This window comes from Mixophyes fleayi, chromosome 1 (genome assembly GCF_038048845.1).
Source record: "Mixophyes fleayi isolate aMixFle1 chromosome 1, aMixFle1.hap1, whole genome shotgun sequence".
NCBI lineage: Eukaryota > Metazoa > Chordata > Amphibia > Anura > Limnodynastidae > Mixophyes > Mixophyes fleayi.
In genome coordinates, this window is record NC_134402.1 from 386,035,303 (window position 1) to 386,059,393 (window position 24,091).

General features: G+C 40.7%; 2 protein-coding genes across 2 annotated transcripts in view; both read right to left on the minus strand.

Moving 5' to 3' along the window:
* ACOT12 (acyl-CoA thioesterase 12) overlaps positions 1 to 10,773 on the minus strand; it is a 40,433-nt gene extending 29,660 nt beyond the window's left edge. Inside the window, exons 1-5 of the mRNA XM_075180255.1 lie at positions 10,700 to 10,773; positions 8,074 to 8,333; positions 6,710 to 6,779; positions 2,099 to 2,159; positions 1,337 to 1,438 (exon numbers count right to left, since the gene is read on the minus strand). Coding sequence (XP_075036356.1) covers positions 1,337 to 1,438; positions 2,099 to 2,159; positions 6,710 to 6,779; positions 8,074 to 8,333; positions 10,700 to 10,710 — 504 coding nt within the window. The 5' untranslated portion in view covers positions 10,711 to 10,773. The remainder of the gene's footprint in view (positions 1 to 1,336; positions 1,439 to 2,098; positions 2,160 to 6,709; positions 6,780 to 8,073; positions 8,334 to 10,699) is intronic.
* LOC142097997 (uncharacterized) overlaps positions 1 to 24,091 on the minus strand; it is a 1,069,021-nt gene that overhangs the window by 49,908 nt on the left and 995,022 nt on the right. The gene's annotated exons all lie outside the window — the stretch shown is intronic.

A 24,091-nucleotide genomic window follows, 5' to 3' on the forward strand; every position in this document is an offset into this window, starting at 1 on the left:
AAGCCGCGGTCTAGGCTTTGGAAGCCTATGAATCCTGTCGATGTTGAAAGTCCCTCTCTGCATCAACCCCATATTGTATATAGGGTCAAACAAGTCTTTTGTTTATCATTCTTATAGGGAAAAAAGAAAACAGAACTAACACTTTCAAATTAAAAGGAGGTGGTTCAAAAACAAAAGCGGTCTGTGCATTGAGGACACACACATTTCTGTAACCAACCAAATCTGCAACATATTTAAAAAAAAGCGTCTGCGGAAACGGACAATGACGATTTATAGATGTTATGTTGGTGCACCTGTATTCACTGTGCACTAAAATAGGAGCAATTGTTCACCAAAAAAATACAAAAAGTAGAGCTGCCCATACTTTATGTGGTTCATAATGACCCCCTAGTAATTTGGGGAAATACAGTAGATATTTGCAATTTATCAAATACACACAAAACAAGAACAAGACAGATCAGCATTACATTTTTAACCAATTATTTATAGATCTTGAGGACAAATAGATTAGATAAATGTTGTGCAGTTAATCATTACAGCTCTTGTCCTGTAGTAACACTATTTAACTTTGAAAACAAACTATAAACGAAGATGACCAGAAGATAGTGAAACACATTGAGTGACCTGTAACACACTTAGATCTAGGTCTGATAGCGGGGAATACAAATAAAGTAAACACAGGCTTCTTGTTAGTATTTTACTTCTATGTTGTGTAATAGTTACAATATCTTGCTCTACATAACACTGGTGGACAATGGTAAGTCAATTATGATAATTGTAGAGTATAAAAGCCAGTACTTATGAAAACCAAAGTCATGCATTATGTTAATACTCATTTTAGCATATACAAAAATACGTGCAAATAATCCCATGACAGAAATTTAAAAATAAAAGATATAATGTTATTGGCTAAATAAAACACAAGAAATTATTTTCTGTAATCCATGCTAAACTATTTGATGAGCCTTAATGCAATTTCCTTCAGTGAAATAAAGCTGGCCACGCACAATGAGATCCTGCTGCTGGCTTCTAGATCGGAGTAGATCGGAGTAGATCACTCTATACATTTAGCTACAGATGTAAGTAAGCACCAGCCTCTTACCAATGTGCCCTATTATAATGCTACTGATTTTTATAGGATGGGCATTGGAGCCACACAAACGGCAATATCAGGCCAATTGGCCAAAATCATGCGCAGTATTGCAATGTGAAGGGCCAGTATTGTAACAGCATCTTCTGTTCATGCACCCAAGAAACTGTAGCTAGTTATGTCTAGGTATCATTATAATAAGGAGACACTATGTACTGCTCACAGAAACCAGTCACAATACAGTACCTTCTTTGTTCCAGGTGGTTTGGCCACATACGTAGAAAACGCTGTACAAACATGCTTCTGGATATTTGTAAGTGGGTCTTCTACTGCAACGTTAATACCAACCTAGAAATTAAATAAGAAAAACAAAACTGCTTCAAATAATCCAACGTACCTGGCAAACATATTGAATGGAGTTTATGAACGAGCATCTTGAGAACTCCTGTATCTTTTTACAAAATCCGGGCTCCTTAGGTCTCCTTTAAGAAGTAACCCATCCTTCCAAAGGGATCTCTTCTGGTTTGTCCATTCCAGTCACATTTTTCTGTTATTGTCCTTGTTTTTGAGGAACCCCACCATTCCCGAATCTTGCCCTTTGTTGTTCCTTCCATCCCCGCTCCCCTAACCCCTTATCTTGATCTCCAGTTATTACAACATAAAAAAAACATTTTAACCTTTTGATTGTTTTTGTTACCTGTGTGTGTTTATTGTTTCTTTAGTGCAATAATATCTGCATATTTATTTTATGGTGTAAATTTGTTGCCTTTAATAGATAGTTATTAAAGCGGCAGTTCCTTTCTCTGTACAGTGTGTCTCTCAAACGTTTTTATTTTGCAATGAAATATTAACTAATGGAATGAGAAATTCAACCTGAGTTTTAATTTTTCAGTTACAAGAATGTTTTTATTTTACGTTTTTCCACCCTGCTAATATTAAAATTTCTTATTATTCGAAGTCAATTAAAGTAATGGGAAGACTAAAATACCTATAAACAGTTGGTCTTACCTCCATGCTTGTAGTGAAGGCTCTGTTTACTTTTGCTTTAATGCAGATTTGTTGTCCAATCCTAGTAATAAAAAATGAGAATATATTTGCAGAACACTGAAAGAGAAGGGAGTGTATGCAGATATACCCGCCCCCCCAACAGCATATGTTTGATGCTCATTAGAAGAAGATCATTATAGGATAGGATAGGAATGACATGGCCAGGAATGGTCACACAGACAACCAAGAAAATTATAAATATACTGTAGAAAACAGGCAGCTAGCAAGTAAAGGTATGATCCCTATTCTTCCTAAATGGTTGCTGAAACGGAATGAATGTATATGTAGTTTCTTCCAATTGTTCTGCTTTTAAAGGAAATCTTTAAAATCTGCACTCATTCCATGCAAATAATTATGCACACAGATATTTACACCACAGAGTCTTAGGGGTATATTCAGTTAGGTCCAGCAATTACGCACAGCTGCACACCTCCCATTACCGCGGATTTCCATGCACCCCGAAGGGCTGCGAAGGGAAATCCACGATGTTGCGGTACTGAACTGTCACTTTACAAGCGCAGCATCGCCGGACCTAAGTGAATATGCCCCTTAGATTTGCTCTGTGCCATTTGCTTATTGCTCACTATAAATTAGTTATGACCAATATTTCTCTCCCTCTCATTATAGAACATGTTATATTATATACATTTATTGTATATAATCCTCCAAGATTAGATGAATTTATCCCACAAATATTCTGAAGCATTTGTCACCTAAATATTTGATTTACCATTTATGTTTAACTTTCTCCCCATCGAAATCCATTTATTTTGTTTACCTGATAACACCAGGATATGTGAATATTCTTTTTCTTTGCCGATTAGGTGACAGCATTCTGGTATTGCCAGGATGTTACTTCAGTTTTAGGATCTATAGCTTAAGTGTGATGGAAAGTGTATCATCATCATCACCATTTATTTATATAGCGCCACTGATTCCGCAGTGCTGTAGAGAGAACTCATTCACATCAGTTCCTGCCCCATTGGAGCTTACAGTCTAAATTCCATAACACACACACACACAGACAAGGATCAATTTTGATAGCAGCCAATTAACCTACTAGTATGTTTTTGGAGTGTGGGAGGAAACCGGAGGAAACCCACGCAAACACAGGGAGAACATACAAACTCCACACAGATAAGGCCATGGTCGGGAATTGAACTCATGACGCCAGCGCTGTGAGGCAGAAGTGCTAATCACTTAGCCACCGTGCTGTGTATGCGTCTCAGCTATTGTATACAATACACGACCAAACAGCAGAGATGTTTACTACCTTCACACCATAACACACCAGAATCTAACATTGCACAGACCGGGTGTGAGGATTTCACATAATTGATAACAAAATTGAAACAAATAAACCTTATTTTGAGCACCCTGAAACCATTTGACATAGAAGAGACCACAAATGCCATGAAAATGTTATGCAAGTGCCTTATATTGAATTGTACAATATTACAGGCTTCTGGGGTAGAAAATGTTACTGAAATGCTATTGAAATTTCCCTACTCCAGTCTAAATCTAGCTTGTAACCTAGAACAATTCTTGTTAGGACTGAAAACAAGCGACTGCCCAGAGATGCCACAGCTAAAAGGTTTTTCCATTCACCCTTGCCAGGGCCCGTTAATCCTGCTGACAGGGACCAATTGGAGGAGGGGAGGGGACTTCATATGATCTCCTATTTAAATTCTTGACAACATCACTGTGAAGTAAGCCAACTAAATATAAACAATAGTGAAGCCATGGGAAAGTTACAAGAATGCTCATTACTCCTGAATCATCATACGTCTTATAATTAAATGCCCTGATAATTGGATAATAGTGTCCTGCTGCCATAGCAGTAGAATGACCAAATAGCCAGTGCTGGAAAAGGTCAAAAAGACCATTAGTAATCTATTATAATTAAGCAGTGCTCTCTGTGCATATATTTTATGTGTTTCACACACACATTTAAAATATATTATATGAAATACTACGTTTTTTAAAATTTGTCAGAGCTCTCAACACTTCGAACTAAGATTTAAAGGGGAAAGCACAACTGCCAACATGTTTTGATTTGTGGGGGTTTTTTTGGTTTTTTTTTTTTATACAGAATTTGTCTGGACCATATTCCCATAATTCCATGCACTAAACACAGCCCTATGGAGACATAGGGCGAGTTGTGTGTAGAAGCAGTAAAGAATCAGTTTCAGAGTACACAAATGACTGATCAACATATTTTATTTAGTCATTTCTTAAAAAAAAATAAGCCAAAATGAAGCAACCACATATAAGTATGTACACCCTTACTGCTTCCATATCTGTAAATGAGGTCATTTCAGCCAGGTGCTGCTAACCTACTGCATCAGGAATTACTGCCAACTCTATATTATAGTAGAACCTTTAACAGTTTGATATGGAGCATTTAGCTTTGTGCCAACACTATGCCAGGGAGAAAATGCATCTTCAGCAAGGGTCTGAAATTGGTTATAATGCAATTCCCATACAATTTAAAGTACATCATTCTACAGTTAAAGATTATTTACAAATGGAGAAGACTGTAGCTTGTCTCCCCAAAGGTGACAATCCCAGCAAACTCACCCAAAGATCAGACTGTATAATGCACTAAGAACCTAAAATCTACATACATGGATATACAGACCTCTTTCAACATAATAAGAGTTAAAGTTTTGACTTGATCATCATCAGAAGACTTAATAATGATGGGATTCATATGAGGATAGCAGAACAATGGATAAAATAATTTGCAGCTCAGCTTAGATTTGCAAATCTGCATCTGATTGATACACAAGACGTCTTGAACAATGTATTCTGGACAGTTTAAAGCAGAGTGAATTTGGTTGGTCTTAATGCATAAGGACCTCACACATACAGTCAAGCTTGGTTGTGGTGAAGGATGATTTGGGGATGTTTTATAGCCACAGAACCTAGCCTCACAATCATTGAGCCCACTGTGACTTCACTTTGTTTCAGTGTATTTTAAAGAAAAATGTGAGGTCATCTATATGACAACTAAAGTTTGTCAGACATTGAATCATGCACCAGTGGCTCATCCCCATTAGGATTCTCTGGCAGGACATAAGAGTGTATAACAGTGTCCACAGTGAGCTGAGCCTGCGTTGTAAGAAGGAGATGGTCAACTTTCATCAAATATGATGTAAGTTCATACAGCAAACGAGTACTTCAAGCTAATGCTGCGCATAGTGGCTGTACAAGCTACTGGACCAAGGGATGTACAGACAGACTTCACAAATGGTTTCTTCAAGTTGGCTAATTTTTTGTTGAATAAATATTGATAAACTAAAGTCTGTGATGTGCTTTTTGTCACACAAGATTAGATTCATTCAATTTTAGGACTTGGGGATCTATGCTTCAAGCCGATCAAGCACTTAAATCACGCGGACACAGCTGTTTCCACATGATTTAAGTGTAGTTGCTATGTATTAACTGTCCTAGAGGAGATTTCACAGAAATTGCCTCCGTTTAGGCAAATATCGTGCAGCATCACAGTCCCTAAAGATTACTATGGGGACTGCGATGTTCTGCAATGAATGAAGCTTTGCATTGCGCAGACAGTTACCCGTCTTTTCCTATGGGATTCTGCTGAAGCCTCACTGGCTTAGCAGAATTCATAAGAGTGGAAGTGCTGTGCTCCTGCATTCCAGAGGAGCTTAAATATGCATCGCTGCGATTCACAGCAATACATATTTATTTGCACCACGTCTTATTGATGCATAGACCCCTTGATGAGGACTAGGGGCCTGATTCATTAAGGATCCTAAATGAAGAGGATCCTTATTTCAGTCTCCTGGACAAAACCATGTTACAATGCAAGGGGTGCAAATGAGTGTTCTGTTTTGCACATAAGTTTAAATACTGCCTGTTTTTTCATGTAGCACACACATATCAACTTTAAATTTCAGTGTACAAATAAGCTATCAAGTATTTGTGTGCTACATGAAAAAACAGTCAGTATTTAACTTATGTGCAAAACAGAACACTCATTTGCATCCCTTGCATTGTAACATGGTTTTGTCCAGGAGACTTAAAAATGAAGTTTCGTAAGTTAAGATCCTTAATGAATCAGGCCCTAGATTGTTATTTATACCCTGCTATGTAAAAACAGATTTGAAAGACAGTGTCCTTCTCACAGCTGTACATAAAAACACAATTGTGTCTGAAAACACATTATTGGCGAACACATATCCATTTTTACCAAGTATGCTTTGTTTTATTAGCCGAAGACAGATCCACTATCCTGATCAGCATGATAAATGTATATAGAGCGCTCATTAGATCCAAACGTTAACCAGTTGCACTAAATGTGGATCAGTTAGATATTCTTAATGAGAAAAATGAAAATATAAAAGTATTAAGCCTGAAGAAAGGTTCATCTTACAATGTACAATGTTTTATACACCGCTATCTGTCTAGCATATTAGCTGCAAGTAACTGTTTCAAATGACCCTTGAACTTCAGAGTAATTCATTAATGTTTTCCCATCTAAAGAGATGATCTGCTATTAGAGACAGTGTGAGAGGTCTCTGCCTGATAAGAAATGAAGCCTGGTACCTGGCTGTCTCTTCAATCTGTATGTCGTCCACAGATGCGGTGACACAGGACACACCAGCATGTCGCTCAGCTAGAAAAGAAAAAGATTTCTGAGACAGAACACGATACAGTAGTAGATAATATAGTAGAGTAGAGCAATGGAGGACAACAGGATATTTCTCAGAGGTCTCTTGTAGCTCTTTGTCCTACAAGGGGGCAGCACCTTAACATGGCAGATAAGCATCAGATCACATTATGTGATCAGAGCAGCTGCATGTAGGGTCACACAGCCCAAGCTGTACTTTAATCCTTGTCAGATTAGATGGTCTGGTGACAAATTTATCATCCAGACTAATACGTTACCTACCTGCGACTATATCATAAACGCACTAGGCAACGTTGACACTACAAGAAGGGGGACCAAAGAAGAGACGCTCTGGTAAGGAGGACAGACTTTTAGGGCTAGATTTACTAAACTACGGGTTTGGAAAAGTGGAGATGTTGCCTATAGCAACCAATCAGATTATAGCTTTCTTTTATTTAGTGCATTCTACAAAATGACAGCTAGAATCTGATTGGTTGCTATAGGCAACATCTCCACTTATTCAAACCCGCAGTTTAGTAAATATACCCATTACACTTTAGAGGGTCAGTTCCTACGATAAATTGACCCAAAATAAAAACTGTTTTGCAAAGTACAGGGTGAGGGGCATATCTACACAAATAATGTATGGCTTGGATAGGATTTAAAATGAATATACCCTAAATAATTGTTTATTTCTAATAGTATTTTACTGATCCATTGTCATTCTTCATCACTAGTAAATGCTTGGGATGAAGAATGGACTTCTACAGAAGTATGACAATGTGCCCTTAACACTTTTGAATGATTTTAGAAATGAAACAGATTTTGACATTGTAGTAATGGTAAGACTGTACAGTTAACATTATACATCATTTTTCAAAGTATTGTTTAATTTAAAATGAAACTCCATGGCTTCAATACTTTCAGCTAAAACATCGGAGATGGACGAAAAAAAGTGTTACTTGATGTCTTATTCTGATGTGTTTACATGCTTCTAACTATGGACATTAAATACAATTGGTGACCAAAATAGATTGAAAGTAATCACATACAACTGAAGAAAATGTCTATATTTATATAACCAAATTACATAGTTAATAGAATACTCAGGCTGGGCTGGGGGTCAGGGGGCATCTGTCCCCCTGGGCTGGTCCCATAGCTGGTTACCCTGGGCTGGGTCATCTGTATTTTTTTTCCTTGAAAGTGTTCTGAAAGTGTTCCTAATAGTTTGTTGAGTCGAGTCTTGCCCCTGGGCTAAAACTTGCCGTCCCTCCCCTGCCCCCAGGTTTGATAGTCTTACCTGCCAAACAGGCTGTAGTATCGATCCAAGTCAGGAGCTGTCCAGCACTCAGCTCACCCCGGTGGTTGGAGTGCCAGGGGTACACAGTGTGGCACATCAGCACCTCACCTTGCTCATAGCCAGAGGACATGGATGTGCCCTCTCTCCGGGTACCTCCAACACACCCTGGTCCATCAGACGGATCTCCGGAGAGTAACATGCGAGTTAGTGTCACAAACTTCTGCAGAAGCTGTCTGGGGGTTGGGAACGGAGTCCTAGATCTGGAGCAAGTGCATGAAATGGTTCAGGAGAGGAGTGTGTGCAGGGAATGCAAATCAGTGTAAACCAGCAGTGATCCGAATATGTGCTGTGAGAATGGACTCTGTGCAGTGACGTACAGCACGAATCAGAACAATGCAGTTACAGCGCTGTGACAGAGTATTGAAGCATAACTATATGCAGGCAGAATAATGTGACAGAGTATGCAAGTATAAGTGTATGCAGGCAGAATAATGTGACAGAGTATGCAAGTATAAGTGCTGCAGACAGAATAATGTGACAGAGTATGCAAGTATAAGTGTCTGCAGATAGAATAATGTGACAGGGTATTCAAGTATAAGTGTCTGCAGATAGAATAATGTGACAGGGTATGCAAGTATAAGTGTATGCAGATAGAATAATGTGACAGGGTATTCAAGTATAAGTGTATGCAGGCAGAATAATGTGACAGAGTATGCAAGTATAAGTGTCTGCAGACAGAATAATGTGACAGAGTATGCAAGTATAAGTATATGCAGATAGAATAATGTGACAGGGTATGCAAGTATAAGTATATGCAGATAGAATAATGTGACAGGGTATTCAAGTATAAGTGTATGCAGGCAGAATAATGTGACAGGGTATGCAAGTATAAGTGTATGCAGGCAGAATAATGTGACGGTATATGTGGTGCAGTCTATATGCTGTATGATGCAGATGTGCGCAGGTGCTGTTCAGTTTCCAGCAGGTGCCTCTGTGAAGTCAGAAGTCTCAGCTGATACAAAGTACAGTGTGTTCATTGCTGTGCTAAGTTCACGTGTATATCAGCCCCGGAGTGGCAGATTGGCAGACTTCCCAAGTGGCACACATCCACACCTTGCCTTCCGTTCTTACACTTCTCAGTAGTGCTTAATATTACTCAGAGCCTGTGATCCCACAGCTAAACTTGCATAAGTAGCTCTGGGTCTGCTGTATACATTAGTAAAAAAAATTAAACTAATTTTCAAACATTGCCGTACATTCCAATAGAAAACTGCATAGTTCTACTTCGTTTTTAGACATTTAAGTATCCTTCTATGCATATGAATTTATTGATTGCATGGGGTGTGTCCCCTCCCAACAATTAAAATCCAGTTGAACTAGATTAGTACAAAATCAGGTTGGCTGTTGATTGTTTGTCCAAACACCAAAATGATCAGCTAACTGCAATTAGGGCACAAATGTCTCACAGATTTGGTTGTATGGTGACTGGGCTAAGCATGTATTGCTTAGAGAGTGTGACCATTTTAACAATATGGGAAATAGTGGCAGCAGTGACATCTGCAGGCTATAAGAGTGTACTGCATGTCACCATATTGTGTTAATAGATTTGTGTGCAACTAATTATATATATTATATATATATATATATATATATATATATATATATATATATATATATATATATATATATATATATATATTATACCTCTAAACAATTGAAAAGACATTTTCTAAATTTACAAGAAGAACAAAACAACCTGTTTAATTCTATTAAGTGGTAGCTGAATGTATGAATCAAGTGACATTAGAATGCAAGTATAAGTTTCAAAAGGAGCTATTAGTATGAATAAAACTAAAAGTATTTGTTAACTATATGGGTGCCAGTGGACTCCAGTGAGGATTCAGTTATTTCGGAGTGGTCAGAAGTTATAACTCTGAGGTCAGTACGGGTGGCAGAGAGGGGTAGCACAGAGATGATATGGGGGTGGAGTCCACATTTCAAGAGGTGTCCATAAAATTAACAAGTACCAAATCTTAACTCAATATACATTATTAAGAAGCTTGTGTTACTTTGAGAATATAATTCTACATTCAAATGTAGTAGTGTATTGATTTTTGTTTTGTAGGGACTCAGACTCTCAGATAGCATTTAGTTACACTTTGCCAACATAGGTTTCTAAATGTAACACAGGGTAACTACTGCAGCAAGACTGTAAATGGAGGAAACAGATTTTGAAGAGGAAAAAAAAATAGAACCTTAACCCAATGGAAGCACCACTAAAGCATTAAAATTATGCAACAATTAAAGTCTCTTAACATTTAAATAAAGTAGACTGAAGTCTACTCACATAGTTGTGCTATAGATATGACTAAAATATTTGGAGTGAAAATTTTATAAAAATAATTGCTTACACTAATATATATATATATATATATATATATATATATATATATATATATATATATCCACCAAGCTTCACCTTATAGTAATATTCATGAAATCTACTAACTTCTACTACTAATAAAATAACAAGGTATGTAATGGTTTAGACTGACAGACTATTTTTATTATTTTCACATTAGTTACATATTCATATCTCTACACAGTCAACATAATATTAATTTACCTGCTAGCCATTTTTAAGATTTGCCTATGTATTCGCTGAACTCTTCTCTTAAACAGACAAAGATATTTCTTCAATTAAATCCACTGCACATTTCAAACCCTCTTCTTGTGTCTAGACATGGCTATTCTAAATTGTGGCTGGAGGAGTGGATGAACCCCTGATAGCATGATACTCATGCTCTGAGTTATGTATTCTTTATTAGTGCTGCAATAAAGTGAGGATTGGTTATTAGAGTTTTTAGAGCCTCTCCACAGTTACCATAGTATGTCATGTTGTAATTTCACAAGAAAGGCAGGGTAATTATAGTACAGATTAAATCTACATGCACAATTTTGAAACTTGGCCTGTTGGGGGTAATTGAAGAGAGGGCTGAACTGTTTTCTAGTAGATCAAAGGTCCTTGACTTTCCCGCTCCAGGCTTTTATGATACCCATATTAACACATATGTGATAATCACTATGTGATAATCACTGTGACTGAGCCACCTGTGAGTAACCACTATGTTTTGACTGAATGTTCATATTTTTGACAGTTCTAAAATATTACAAACCTGGTAGAGTTTAAGGTTGTCTCTAGAAGTGAAGTAGTCTTATACACTAATAACTATGCCACTTGCATTTAAAAATATGTTTACTTAGAGGTGGCGCTGTAACAAACCATCTAAAATGAACCATTGTTGAACGGCAGCAACCTGGTCTGAAGAAAGGGTTAACAGATAAGCCATGTGAATCCAGATGTATGAACGTGTTCCATACCTGCAGATTTTTCTATGAAATTATGTAGCATGTGTGTGAACTATATGCCATGCATCTATGTAACCTGGGTGTCTGGGATTACACCAATTATTTAATTCTGCTCATGCCAGTGCATTAGGAAAATCAGGAGCTGAATTCTAAAGCTATACTTTTTTTAGATTGTTAAATTTATTGCAGTTTGGAGATTTGGTGAGCGCTTAGCAGCCTCGAAATTGCTGTCTTTGTATGTAAAGGAAACAATTGTTTTATTTTCCAATTTCCTGACTTGAGCACAAGTGGTCTGAGAATCACTAAACCTGTTGTCTTGAGCTCACAGTGTGTAAAGTATTTATAAGTAGGCTGCCAAACATATCAGCTCTTTATTGCTCGCTTTTTATTAAGCGGTTCTCTTTGGCTCATGTGACCTTTATCCATTTCCAGTATGACAGCTCCACCAGTCATGTTCACAGATAAGAAGCACATATTAATACATGGCAGCTTACTACTACAACTACTAGTACTACTACTAATAACATAAATAATTTTATTTTCCCATTTAAATGTTTGATTGATGCTTTCATATTGATAGATCTGGATACAATGTAAATGGGGAAGAGACAGAGCTGTACGTTATCTCTGGCTTTTGGCTAGTCGGGACACCAGCCAAATGAAACCGCCAACAGCCATCCACTTGAGTGTTTGGGGAAGGAGCTAAAAACAGCTGGGTGATATCTGACCCTTCTTTACAGTATACTACAAGCTTTATTAAAGGGGTAATTTGAGTCATATTTTGAGGTTAAGGTGCTCCTCTCTATAAAAGACGACTAATTTAGGTTATAGTTTGCTTTTCATAACGTAGATTTGAGGAAGTGGATCATGGCTAGATTAGCATGACTCTCTGAGGACCTTGAAGAAAGACTTGCTGAAGCTTATGAGGCGGATTTTAAAAAACATGGATTAAGACCATCGATCTATTGTTAGTCAAATATAATTCACAAATGGATAGATTTACACAGCATTGATACACTTACCAGGACTGATAACCAGCAAAATTAACCCCAAGAGCAATGTGTAGTACTCTAGGGGGTAAATGTATGAACCTCCGGATTCTTCAACTCCGGCGAGTTCAGCGTCTTCAGCGCTTAAATTTAAAGCGGCGCTGCCTTGTAAAGGGAAGTTTCCCTTTACAAGGCAGCGCCGCTTTAAATTTAAGCGCTGAAGATGCTGAACTCGCCGGTGTTGAGGAATCCGGAGGTTCATACATTTACACCTAGGTCCCAAAAATCCCAGGTTAACAGCTATAGTCATAAAAAGAAAGAAATATGCTGGTGTGTGACAATAACAATTTGGATAATCAAGAAAGTCATTGTAAGAATATTCTGTGGAAAGATTAAACTGATTGACATTATGAAGATTTTTTTCATAAAAAAATACAGTAGCTCAACAAAAATAAATAAAAGGATCCTAATTCCAGCTGCACAAAAATATAGTGTTATAAGTACTGTAGTCTGTACCTTTTGAAGGCTGCAACCAGCCCTCAAAGATTATAACTTTCTGATATAAATCATGAAGATACATTGTTCAGTGTTAACCTGAAATTCCACTGAAGCTCTGTTGAAAAGCAAATAGTATGAGTCAAATTATATGAGTCAAAAAGATGCTGCAGTGTTCTGCCTCTGTGTATGAGTTCACCAATCCACATAGTACGGTACATTTATGCAGAACAGGTCTGATTCAAGGAATGTAAATGCGGATACTTGGCGTATTTTGCATTAAATTGCACTGCGCATGCTCAGAAATGAACTATACGCCAGAGAACGCAAGTGCATGCAATTCATCTTCGAGTGCAAAGGACAGTTAAGAAAGGCTTCGATTTCATGGGTGGAACTGAGAAAGAAATGGGCCTATGTACTTAGTCAATGTACAATAAGGGCATGCCAAGCTCGAGCGCACACAGCAGCATCCGGTGCAAGCTTTGGGTATTTCTAAGGTGTTTCAGTCGTATCACTTGCACCAGCAATAGGTCTGGCGTAAGTGCTGAGTACTAGTGATGACGGTCACATATACATGCTAGAACATGTGTTTGCAATTAAGAGCAACTGTAAAAATATATTTTACCTACAGGAGACATTAATAACATCATGATTAATGTGTCAGCACAGACCTTGCTGTAATACAAAATATGAAAGTAAATAAATAAATAAGCCAGCGTGTCCCCATTCCACCCCCCCCCCCCCCCCCCCCCACACACACACACAGTTTAACCAACCCTAATGCTGTAGCCTAGGCTGATACTAGGCCAAAAAGTGTGGGGTCCCCCTGATTTTACTATTACCAGCACTAGGCTTTGCCAGCCTGGGCTGGTGGCACTATACCAGGGAGACCCGCAGCGTGGGGTCCCCCTGCCATAATGGCAGACCAGCTCTAGGTTGGTCATCTCAGGGCTGGATTCCCCTCCCACCTAGCTTTTACCAGCCCTGTGCCAATAGCACTAGGGCTCTTCCCACATCGATGGGGTGGTGGGGGGGAGGGGGGTCATTTTAAATGATCCCCAAATGCCAGCGTGCCCAGGCTGTCATTAAGTGTTTGGTCAAGCTGGAGCTTTTAGTACTACAAGGACCAGCATACCCATGGCTGCCAGGGCATGCTGGCATTTGGGGGACCACAAATACGAGCATACCCAGGCACCCTGGGCCTGCTGGAACCTGTGGTGCACCAGGGGATGTTATAAATAAAAAAAAGACACAAGTGTAAAAGTTGCTTTATTTGAAATAAAAACAAACCAAAACATCCCTCATTTACCCTCTTTATTACTTACCTAGATCCTGACACTTTTTCTGTAATAAGTCCATGGGTCCTGGACTCATAAGTGTCTCAATACTAGCTGCTCAGACCTCCAGTAGAAAATGAGCCTTTAGCATAAGTACAGTCATATATATAACATGGGGAATTCCCACGGCCTGAACTCAAGTCCCTATTTATTGATTGATTGAGTTATCTGCATTATGTGGCCTCTGCAACTGATACACTTAAGTGTATCATGTGCACAGCCCATAAGGCAGACAGTGTGTGCAATTTACCTAAATGCAACTCAGAATCCTATGTGAATTATGGATGCAATTTACATTTACATTGTAAATCCTACAGTCATGGCCAAAAGTTTTGAGAATGACACAAGTATTGTTTTTTACAAAGTTTGCTGCTTCAATGCTTTTAGACATTTTTGTCAGATGTTGTTATGGTATTGAAGTAAAAATACAATCATTTCATAAGTGTCAAAGGATTTTATTGACAATTAGATTAAGTTAATGCAATATTTGCAGTGTTGACCCTTCTTTTTGAAAACCTCTGCAATTCGCCCTGGCATGCTGTCAATCAACTTCTGGGCCACATACTGACTGATGGCCGCCCATTCTTGTCTAATCAATGCTTGGAGTTTGTCAGAATTTGTGGATTTTTGTTTGTCCACCCGCCTCTTGAGGATTGATCACAAGTTCTCAATGGGATTAAGGTCTGGGGAGTTTCCTGGCCATGGACCAAAAATTTTGATATTTTGATCCCCGAGCCACTTAGTTATCACTTTTGCCTTATGGCAAGGTGCTCCATCATGCTGGAAAAGGCAATGTTCATCAACAAACTGTTCTTGGATTGTTGGGAGAAGTTCAGGGGCGGGCTGGCCCCCCTGGCTGCTCAGTCTTACCGCTGATAGGGCCGGCCGCCCCCCGGATAAATTATCTCCTGTTTTTACCGGTGGCCGCATCCCATGACACGGGATGCGGCCGTGTCAGCGCTCAGGTGGCCGCATCACATGACGCGCGACGAGGCCGCATCGCGTGTCACGTGATGCGCCCGCCTGTGCGCCCCCCGGGCTGAAATCTGCCAGCCCGCGCCTGGAGAAGTTGCTCTTGGAGGATGTTTTGGTACCATTCTTTATTCATGGCTGTGTTCTTAGGCAAAATTGTGAGTGAGCCCACTCTCTTGGCTGAGAAGCAACCCCACACATGAATGGTCTCAGGATGTTTTACTGTTGGCACGACACAGGGCTGATCGTAGCGCTCACCTTTCCTTCACCGGAAATGCGTTTTTCCAGATGCCCCAAACAATCTGAAAGGGGATTCATCAGAGAAAATCCAATCCCTGTACATTTTGCAGAATATCAGTCTGTCCCTGATATTTTTCTTGGAGGGAAGTGGCTTCTTTGCTGGCCTTCTTGATACCAGACCATCCTCCAAAAGTCTTTGCCTCACTGTGCATGCAGATGCACTCACACCTGCCTGCTGCCATTCTTGAGCAAGCTCTGCACTGGTGGTGCCTGATCCTGCAGCTGAATCAAGATGGTCCTAGATCTTGCTGGACATTCTTGGGTGCCCTGAAGCCTTCTTTATAACTATTGAACCTCTCTCCTTGAAGTTCTTGATGATTCGATAAATGGTTGATTTAGGTGCAATCTTACTAGCAAAAATATCCTTGCCTGTGAAGCCCTTTTTGTGCAAAGCAATGATGACTGCACATGTTTCCTTGCAGGTAACCATGGTAAACCGAGGAAGGACAATGATTTCAAGCTCCACCCTCCTTTTAAAGCTTCCAGTCTGTTATTCTAACTCAAGCAGCATGACAGAGTGATCTCCAACCTTGTGCTTGCCAACACTCTCATCTGTGTTAACAAGAGTGTCACAAACACGCTCCCAGCTTTTGTGACTTTGGGGTGTTTGCTGTATGAGGTTACACACGATTCCAGCCCACAGCCACTTACTAAATTTATAGACTTAATATACCAAGGTACAGGGCATTCAAATATAAAAAAATGCAATTAATAAACAATTGACGTAACATACAGAAGCAAAGCAGTTTTAAAAAAAAAAAAAGGGTTACATTCAGAGTATATCTTACATGAGTTGTATAATCTGTGACATGGGAAATTGGCTAGGAAGATGAACATCTTATCAATGTCGATTTATTTTCCCAAAAGACTGACAATTTGCCCCTTCCCTACACAGGTTTTTAAGCAAAATGAAATGGAATTATGACAATGTAACATACCTTTCGCAAAGATATGTGATTATAGCTGTTCTCGGATACCACCTGTACCTGTCATTCACAACCCTGGTGTGATTTCTGCTCCTCAGTATGGAGTGCCAACCCATATTTCCCAAAATATGAACTATGAAGACATTTTCCTTCGAAGCTCATATTTCTATATACCTGTATAGGCCTTCAAATGCTGCCTTTGGCAGCGGTGACTGGCCCAACATAGTCTATTCAGTTGTTCAAAAACTAACTTGTGTCAGGATATAGCTCACAGCAGGGCCCTTTGAAGCTGCTACAGGTGACACTGCTATCTTCTAACACTGGTATGGTCACAGCCCCCGATTACACACACACACAGACAGACTCTCTGGCTTCACATTTTAGACTTAAGTAGCTCAACTTATCAATGGATTCATTTAATATACCATATTTACTTTGCAGTTATGATTTAGGCCTTATTCCCCACAATTATGTGATGGGTTAACCCTTATAAATAACTGTAAGTTCTCTCTGTTCATGATAGAGAGAATCACTGAACTCATGTCAGCTGGTCCTTTTGTGGCAGGGCTGAAATGCAGTGGAAATGTTGTTTTTGGGATAAAGTTCATTGTAATGGCAAAGAGGGACTTTGAAATTAATTGCAATTCATCTGATCACTCCATGACATTCTGGAGTATTTGCATATTGCCATCATAAAAACTGAGGCAACAGACTTTGTGAAAAATAATATTTGTGTCATTCTCAAAACTTTTGGCCATGACTGTATATCAGGCCCTATATTATTAACAAGTGGCAATAACTAATTACTTTTTTTGCATTCTCCTGGGATTTTATATTCCACATATCTACTATATAAATGCCTAGTGGCGTGTGTGGGAAAAAAAAAAACCAAGCTGCAGCGCCACCTGCTAGGCAGAGTTATACACTGACCTATATATTTCTTGAAGGAGAAGTGACAGTTGGGAGTGGTTGGTGGTTGCCGGGGGTGACAGTGGGGAGTTTTTAACACCGTAAGTAGCTTGATGAAGATTGTGGCGATGAAGATGAAGCATGAGGTGATGGAGAAAAATGATGAGGTGGTGACATGTGGACAAAACCACGTTAAAAAAGGGCGCTTGCATCGGGAAGTAACGCTCTTCCCCTAAGGAGGCCTGGGCTAGGCCCAAATGCATGACAAGAACCTTTTTAACACCTTTAGTAGCTTGATTTGACTAGAATGCATGAGTATCATGCACGGGTTAACTTGTGTATTATATGTATCCTGCAGTGCGGCGGTTCCCAAAGTGTGCGCCGTGGCTCCCAGGGGTGTCGCGGCGCTGTCACTGGGGTGCCGCCGGCCAGCCCTAGAAAAAAGAAAGCAAACAGTAACTTACCAATCCACGCGGCGCTAGGACCCTGCAGCCTCCTCTCTCCCGCAGCTGTCACTGAATATCAATGTCAGTGACAGCTGCGGGAGAGAGGAGGCTGCAGGGTCCTAGCGCCGCGCGGATTGGTAAGTTTCTGTTTGCTTTCTTTTTTTCTATAGCTGGCGCCTGGCGCGGGGCAGAGGAGGGGGACAGAGAGCAGAGGAGGAGGGCAGATGGCAGAGGAGGGGGACAGAGAGCAGAGGAGGAGGGCAGATGGCAGAGGAGGGGGACAGATGGCAGAGGAGGGGGACAGATGGCAGAGGAGGGGCACAGAGAGCAGAGGAGGGGGACAGATGGCAGAGGAGGGGGACAGATGGCAGAGGAGGGGGACAGATGGCAGAGGAGGGGCACAGAGAGCAGAGGAGGGGGACAGATGGCAGAGGAGGGGGACAGATGGCAGAGGAGGGGGACAGAGAGCAGAGGAGGAGGGCAGATGGCAGAGGAGAGGGACAGATGGCAGAGGAGGGGGACAGATGGCAGAGGAGGGTGACAGAGAGCAGAGGAGCGGGGCAGAGGAGGGTGACAGAGAGCAGAGGAGGGGGTCAGATGGCAGAGGAGGGGGACAGAGGGCAGAGGAGGAGGACAGAGAGCAGAGGAGGAGGGCAGATGGCAGAGGAGGTGGACAGAGAGCAGAGGAGGAGGGCAGATGGCAGAGGAGGGGGACAGATGGCAGAGGAGGGGGACAGATGGCAGAGGAGGGTGACAGAGAGCAGAGAAGGGGGTCAGATGGCAGAGGAGGGTGACAGAGAGCAGAGGAGGGGGTCAGATGGCAGAGGAGGGGGACAGAGGGCAGAGGAGGAGGTCAGAGAGCAGAGGAGGAGGGCAGATGGCAGAGGAGGGAGACAGAGAGCAGAGGAGGGGGACAGATGGCAGAGGAGGGGGACAGATGGCAGAGGAGGGGGACAGAGAGCAGAGGAGGGGGACAGAGAGCAGAGGAGGGGGACAGATGGCAGAGGAGGGGGACAGAGAGCAGAGGAGGAGGGCAGATGGCAGAGGAGGGGGACAGAGAGCAGAGGAGGAGGGCAGATGGCAGAGGAGGGGGACAGAGAGCAGAGGAGGAGGGCAGATGGCAGAGGAGGGGGACAGATGGCAGAGGAGGAGGGCAGATGGCAGAGGAGGGTGACAGCGTGAGAGAGGGCAGAGGAGGGTGACAGCGTGAGAGAGGGCAGAGTAGGGTGACAGCGTGAGAGAGGGCAGAAGAGGGTGACAGAGGGCAGAGGAGGGGAACAGCGTGACAGAGGGCAGAGGAGGGGACAGAGGTCAGAGGGGGCACGGTGAGAGAGGGCAGTGTGCCTGGATGCAGAGGGGGCAGTGTGCCTGGATGCAGAGGGGGCAGAGTGTCTAGATGCAGAGGGGCACTTTTGCATACAACTAAATAAGTATTTCTGTCGTGACCTAAATACTTATTACAGTTTTTTGACCCAACTACTTCTAAAACAGGACTGCTCAGTAATTATTTTGGAGGGGTGCCTTGAAAAATTTTGGAGACTCTAAGGGTGTATTGTGTCTGTCAGTGAAGAGTGCACCTAGACCCGTTTTCAACAAGAGATATTTCTTCACACCTGCTTGTAATTGAATACATGCATGTGTATGACCGATTTATGTGCGTTTTTAAAAAAAACACACATTATGGTTTTTTTGCGCTCCTTAATGAATCAGGCCCAGCGGGTCTATAAAACTGTCAGTCACCATCTGCTTTAATAGTAAATTCCCGGTAACATGACAACCTCCTGCAAAAAGGGCAAAGAGAAGATGGTTACATAAAAACACTTCTGTTATTTCATGTATGCTATTCAGCTCAGTTTCACACAGCCTTTGATATTTATTAATGTCAAATATTGCTGTCTAAGTAAATATTGGTGCACTACAATTCCCATCATGATTTGGTTGGTCAACATAGTTATAGTCTAGGTTTTCTTTAGTATTTTACATAAAACTCATTAATAAATCTTACTTTAAATGGGCATTTATTCAGTTGAACAAAAAAAAAGTACTCCAATGTTTCATTTATATTTATATACCAAGGTGACCTCTTGGATTGGAAGAAAACTTTCCATGCATATAAGGTTTCAATGCCTTCTTAGCCAATTGCAATATAAATCCTTATCATCTTACCACATTTTACTTTGGGACAAATGAAAACAGATTTTGATTTAATCTGGTAAATACCTTCATTTATGCAACCTTCCTAAGTACTATATAATTATTTGTATATTGTCCAATAGTGACATTTTTTGACCATGATACTTGTGCTTCTCACTTAATGGAAATGAACTGCATATGTGGCAATTGTGATACATGAATTGTAACATGCTGCCTGGAAATCTTCATATGGACATTGGTAAAGTAAAAAAGTGCAAAAAACATTTTAAAATAGTTCCCAGGGACACTTTGCTGCAGATCTGTTGTATCTAAGCACGTCACCCACAATACTGTCTTGGAGGACCTTGGAGCACTACAAATAGCCATCATGTCACCATTACTGGATTTGATAATAAAATAATTATTTGCATTTTAAATACTCCTCTACATTAAATATTAACTTATTGAAACAGTCCTATGGCTAAGCCCTGCTTAGTGGATTGCGTCCCATAGTTAGTGGGATTGAGAGTATTGGATCATTTAAAATGCCCCTTTGGAGACAGGGACAGGCACTCTACCCAGCCTAGTACTAGTTCTAGGGAGTCCGTTCAGGTAAGACATATTGTTTGAGTCAAGCATATCCTTCACATTGTCTAGCGGTTGACCGGAGCTATGCTGAACTTCCAAATAGTATGTAAACCTGCTCTGCCTGTTATTCCCTGTCACAGTTCTGAGCTCATGAACATGTTATTCTGTTTACTGCTTAATTTCAAATTATTGGCCCTTCCTGTTCCTGTCTATGTGATACTTGGATTGGGACTTTGTATTGCGCTTACAGATTGGTTTTGACCTTTGGATCTTCCTGACTATTTCTCTGCTTGCCGTTTCTGTTTGGTTTACCTACATCCTACTGACCTCGGCTTGTCTGACTATTCTACCTCTAGTGCAACATACCTGTAGTGTTCCACCCACCCCTCTAAGTACCAGTTCAGTGGAACACAACATGGTTAGAAGAGGTGTCAGGAACAAGCAGACGGTCAATACCAAACGAGCAGTGCAGAACCAAATTGGAATCCAGGAGAATGAGCCAAGGAACAAGCCAGAAGTCAGCATACACAGGAGGCAGGACAAAACAGGAAGTGCTGGGGCCGGTGTGAACCAATACTCTGGTACCCTAATGGTGCCAGAGTGTTGCTTATATAGGGATAAGAAGAATCTGATTAGGCAGTCAGAGCACAGCTGACCACCGACAGGAAGTGTGAAGAATATGTAGTATATCTAATGGCTGATTGTTATTTTCTGTTGAATTAATGTATGACAATGTCAATATTTTATGTAACCTTGTAATGTAATCTCAACGTGTGCTTTGCTAAATGACATGAGTTTGAACCTATGCAATTGTCAGTAATCTTTTTAAAATATCCTGAGATAGATAAGCATCTCTGAGGAGTTTTTATGGCATGCAGAGGATGTGGACCTGACCAGCCAAGCCGAATGAGCAGAGGTGAGAACTCAGGTCCTGTGAACATTCCAGAGCTTAGGATATCCCTAGCTTACTGTGACATTTGGTAAATCAATCTGTCCTTATTGACAGCTAAACTCCAAAGGTGGGGGGTGAGAGCTATGTGAAGAAAGGTTTAAAATCTTCTGCCTTAGACATTACATTGTGTATTTTCATGAGGGGGTATATCAAGACTAAAATGTCGCATATCATTTGTTTAGTGCATTCTACAAAATGACAGCTAGAATCTGATTGGTTGCTATATGTGTAACACCTGGGGGTATATTTACTAAGCTGCGGGTTTAAAAAAGTGGGGATGTTGCCTATAGCAACCAATCAGATTTTAGCTGTCATATTACAGAGAGTACTAAATAAATGAAAGCTAGAATCTTATTGGTTGCTATAGGCAACATCCCCACTTTTTCAAGCCCGCAGCTTAGTAAATCTAGCCCCAAGTCTTAACTAAGTATGTAGTGTCTCTGGTTTTATTTCCCATTTTATTTTCTGAAACTTATTTGTGCAACATATTGTATGTCTTGTTATTAATCTTTTGTAACTAAGCCTTGGAAACATTGTTCAGATTAAATACATTTTATCTAGCACATTCTCTGTGATTCTTTGTGAATTTACAAAGTCCAGGGAGGCTTATGCTACATATGTATGGGATTTAAGTGTGAAACAATAATAAATGGTTTTGGTGAACGTAAGGACACCATAATAAATCCTTTGTGGTGGCAGAAAAGGTGTATTCATTGCTAAGTGACTAAGGTGACGCCAGTTATGGCCAGCTGTTCAGATTGCTGTATCTGGGACAGGCTGGGCATTCATGACAGGAAGCCAAAGAAGTGTTCATTTCTGCACATGCACACGTAGCGAGGTGTCCCAGGGCCAGAAGCGCTTCCTGTTGCTAAGCAATGATACATTGAGGCGACTGTCTCCTGCACTTAGGAGTAGTGCGGGGATGGCGCCTGACACTCGGACTTTACCATGGACCAGTCTGGAGCACCTGCACCTTATTACTGGCTATAACATCTTATTGCAAGAATTGAGAAACAGGAGCCTAACCAAGTCCAAGTCCTGCAATGGGTTCTGCCGTCACCTGGAATCCCTTCAAACTACCACAGGGGTGCCCCCAGCTTCTCCCGTATCCCCTGTTACAGTAACAACCAGCCAACCTTCTTGTCTCAGGATTACTACCCCTCTAGTGTATGATGGGGATCCCAAAGCCTGCAGGATTCTTGAACCAGTGTGCCATCCATTTTTGAATTATAGTCTGCAGATTTTGCTTTGAGAAAGGCTAACATAGCCTTCATCGTTTCATTATTTTTTAAACAGGCTTTGGCATGACTGCTGTGGGAATGTAATGATCCCATGTTGCACAGAGACAGAGTTTTTATAGAGACCATTCCAAAAAATTTTGATGGGCTGGGCAGGATATCATCTGCCGCTACTTCTATTCTGAGGCTTCACCAAGGATCTAGACTTTGGTTCAATATGTTATCCAATTTCTCACTTTTGCCTCTCAGCGGGAATGACAAGGCATTAGTGGAAATCTTGTGGCAAATGCAACAAAGTGGATATTCGATTTCGAGAAAGAACTGTAGACAAGGAGCAAGCTAGCCATTTTCTGACTTGCACTTCAGTTTCAGACACCTATATCTTGGCACGATGAGCCCATTTTAGTTATGGCGTTCTCGTTTGACAATTGAAAGGAAACATAAGCAGATTTAGATACAACCTGTGTCTGTACTGTGCAGCTCCAGAGCATTTAGTAAAACAATACCCTAAGAAGCAGAAAAACTCCAAAGCCTAGGAGGTACTGGAGAGATCTCACCAGGCATATTATCTTGTATAACCATCAAATAGAACTCCCTACCTTTTTCATTGATGATGCAATTTAATATCCCAAAGGGGGTAATTGAGTCCACTGCCTTTCTCGATTCTGGTGCAGCAGCAAACTTTATTTCTGCTGCTTCGGTCAAGCAATTTGGCATCTCTGTGACTCCAATACCAAAACCACTGGCATTGGTAGTTGATAATGGGAATAAAATTGATGGAGGTACCATCTCCTGCCAAACCATGTCTCTTCATATGTAAGTTGAAGCACTGCATTAAGAAGAAATCTCATTCTATGTACTTACCAAAGCAATCAATCCAGTGATTCTAGGATTAACCTGGCTACAATACCTTGAGTTTAATACTAGAGATGGTCACTTTAAATACTTGGTGATGCCCTTTGGTTTATGTAATGTCCCAGCAGTATTTCAATATTTCATGAATTAAACCTTTTGTGACATCATCTATGCATTTGTAGTGATCTACTTGGATGATATTCTGAGATTCTCGAGAGAGACAATTCCTCCCATAGACATCATGTGAAGGGGGTCTTGAATGGGCTGAGAGATAATCAATTATTTTGAAAGCTAGAGAAGTGTCAATTCTAATGTGACAGCGTACCCTTCCTGGGTTGCATAATTTTAGGTTCCAGACTTTGTATGGACCCAGTTAATCTACATGCCATTCTGAAATGGCTTCAACTAACGGGCCTTATGGCAACACAATGGTTTTTGCATTTTGCCAATTATTACCAGCAATTCATTAGGAATGATAGCACCCTGATAACTCCCCATTACAGCTCTCA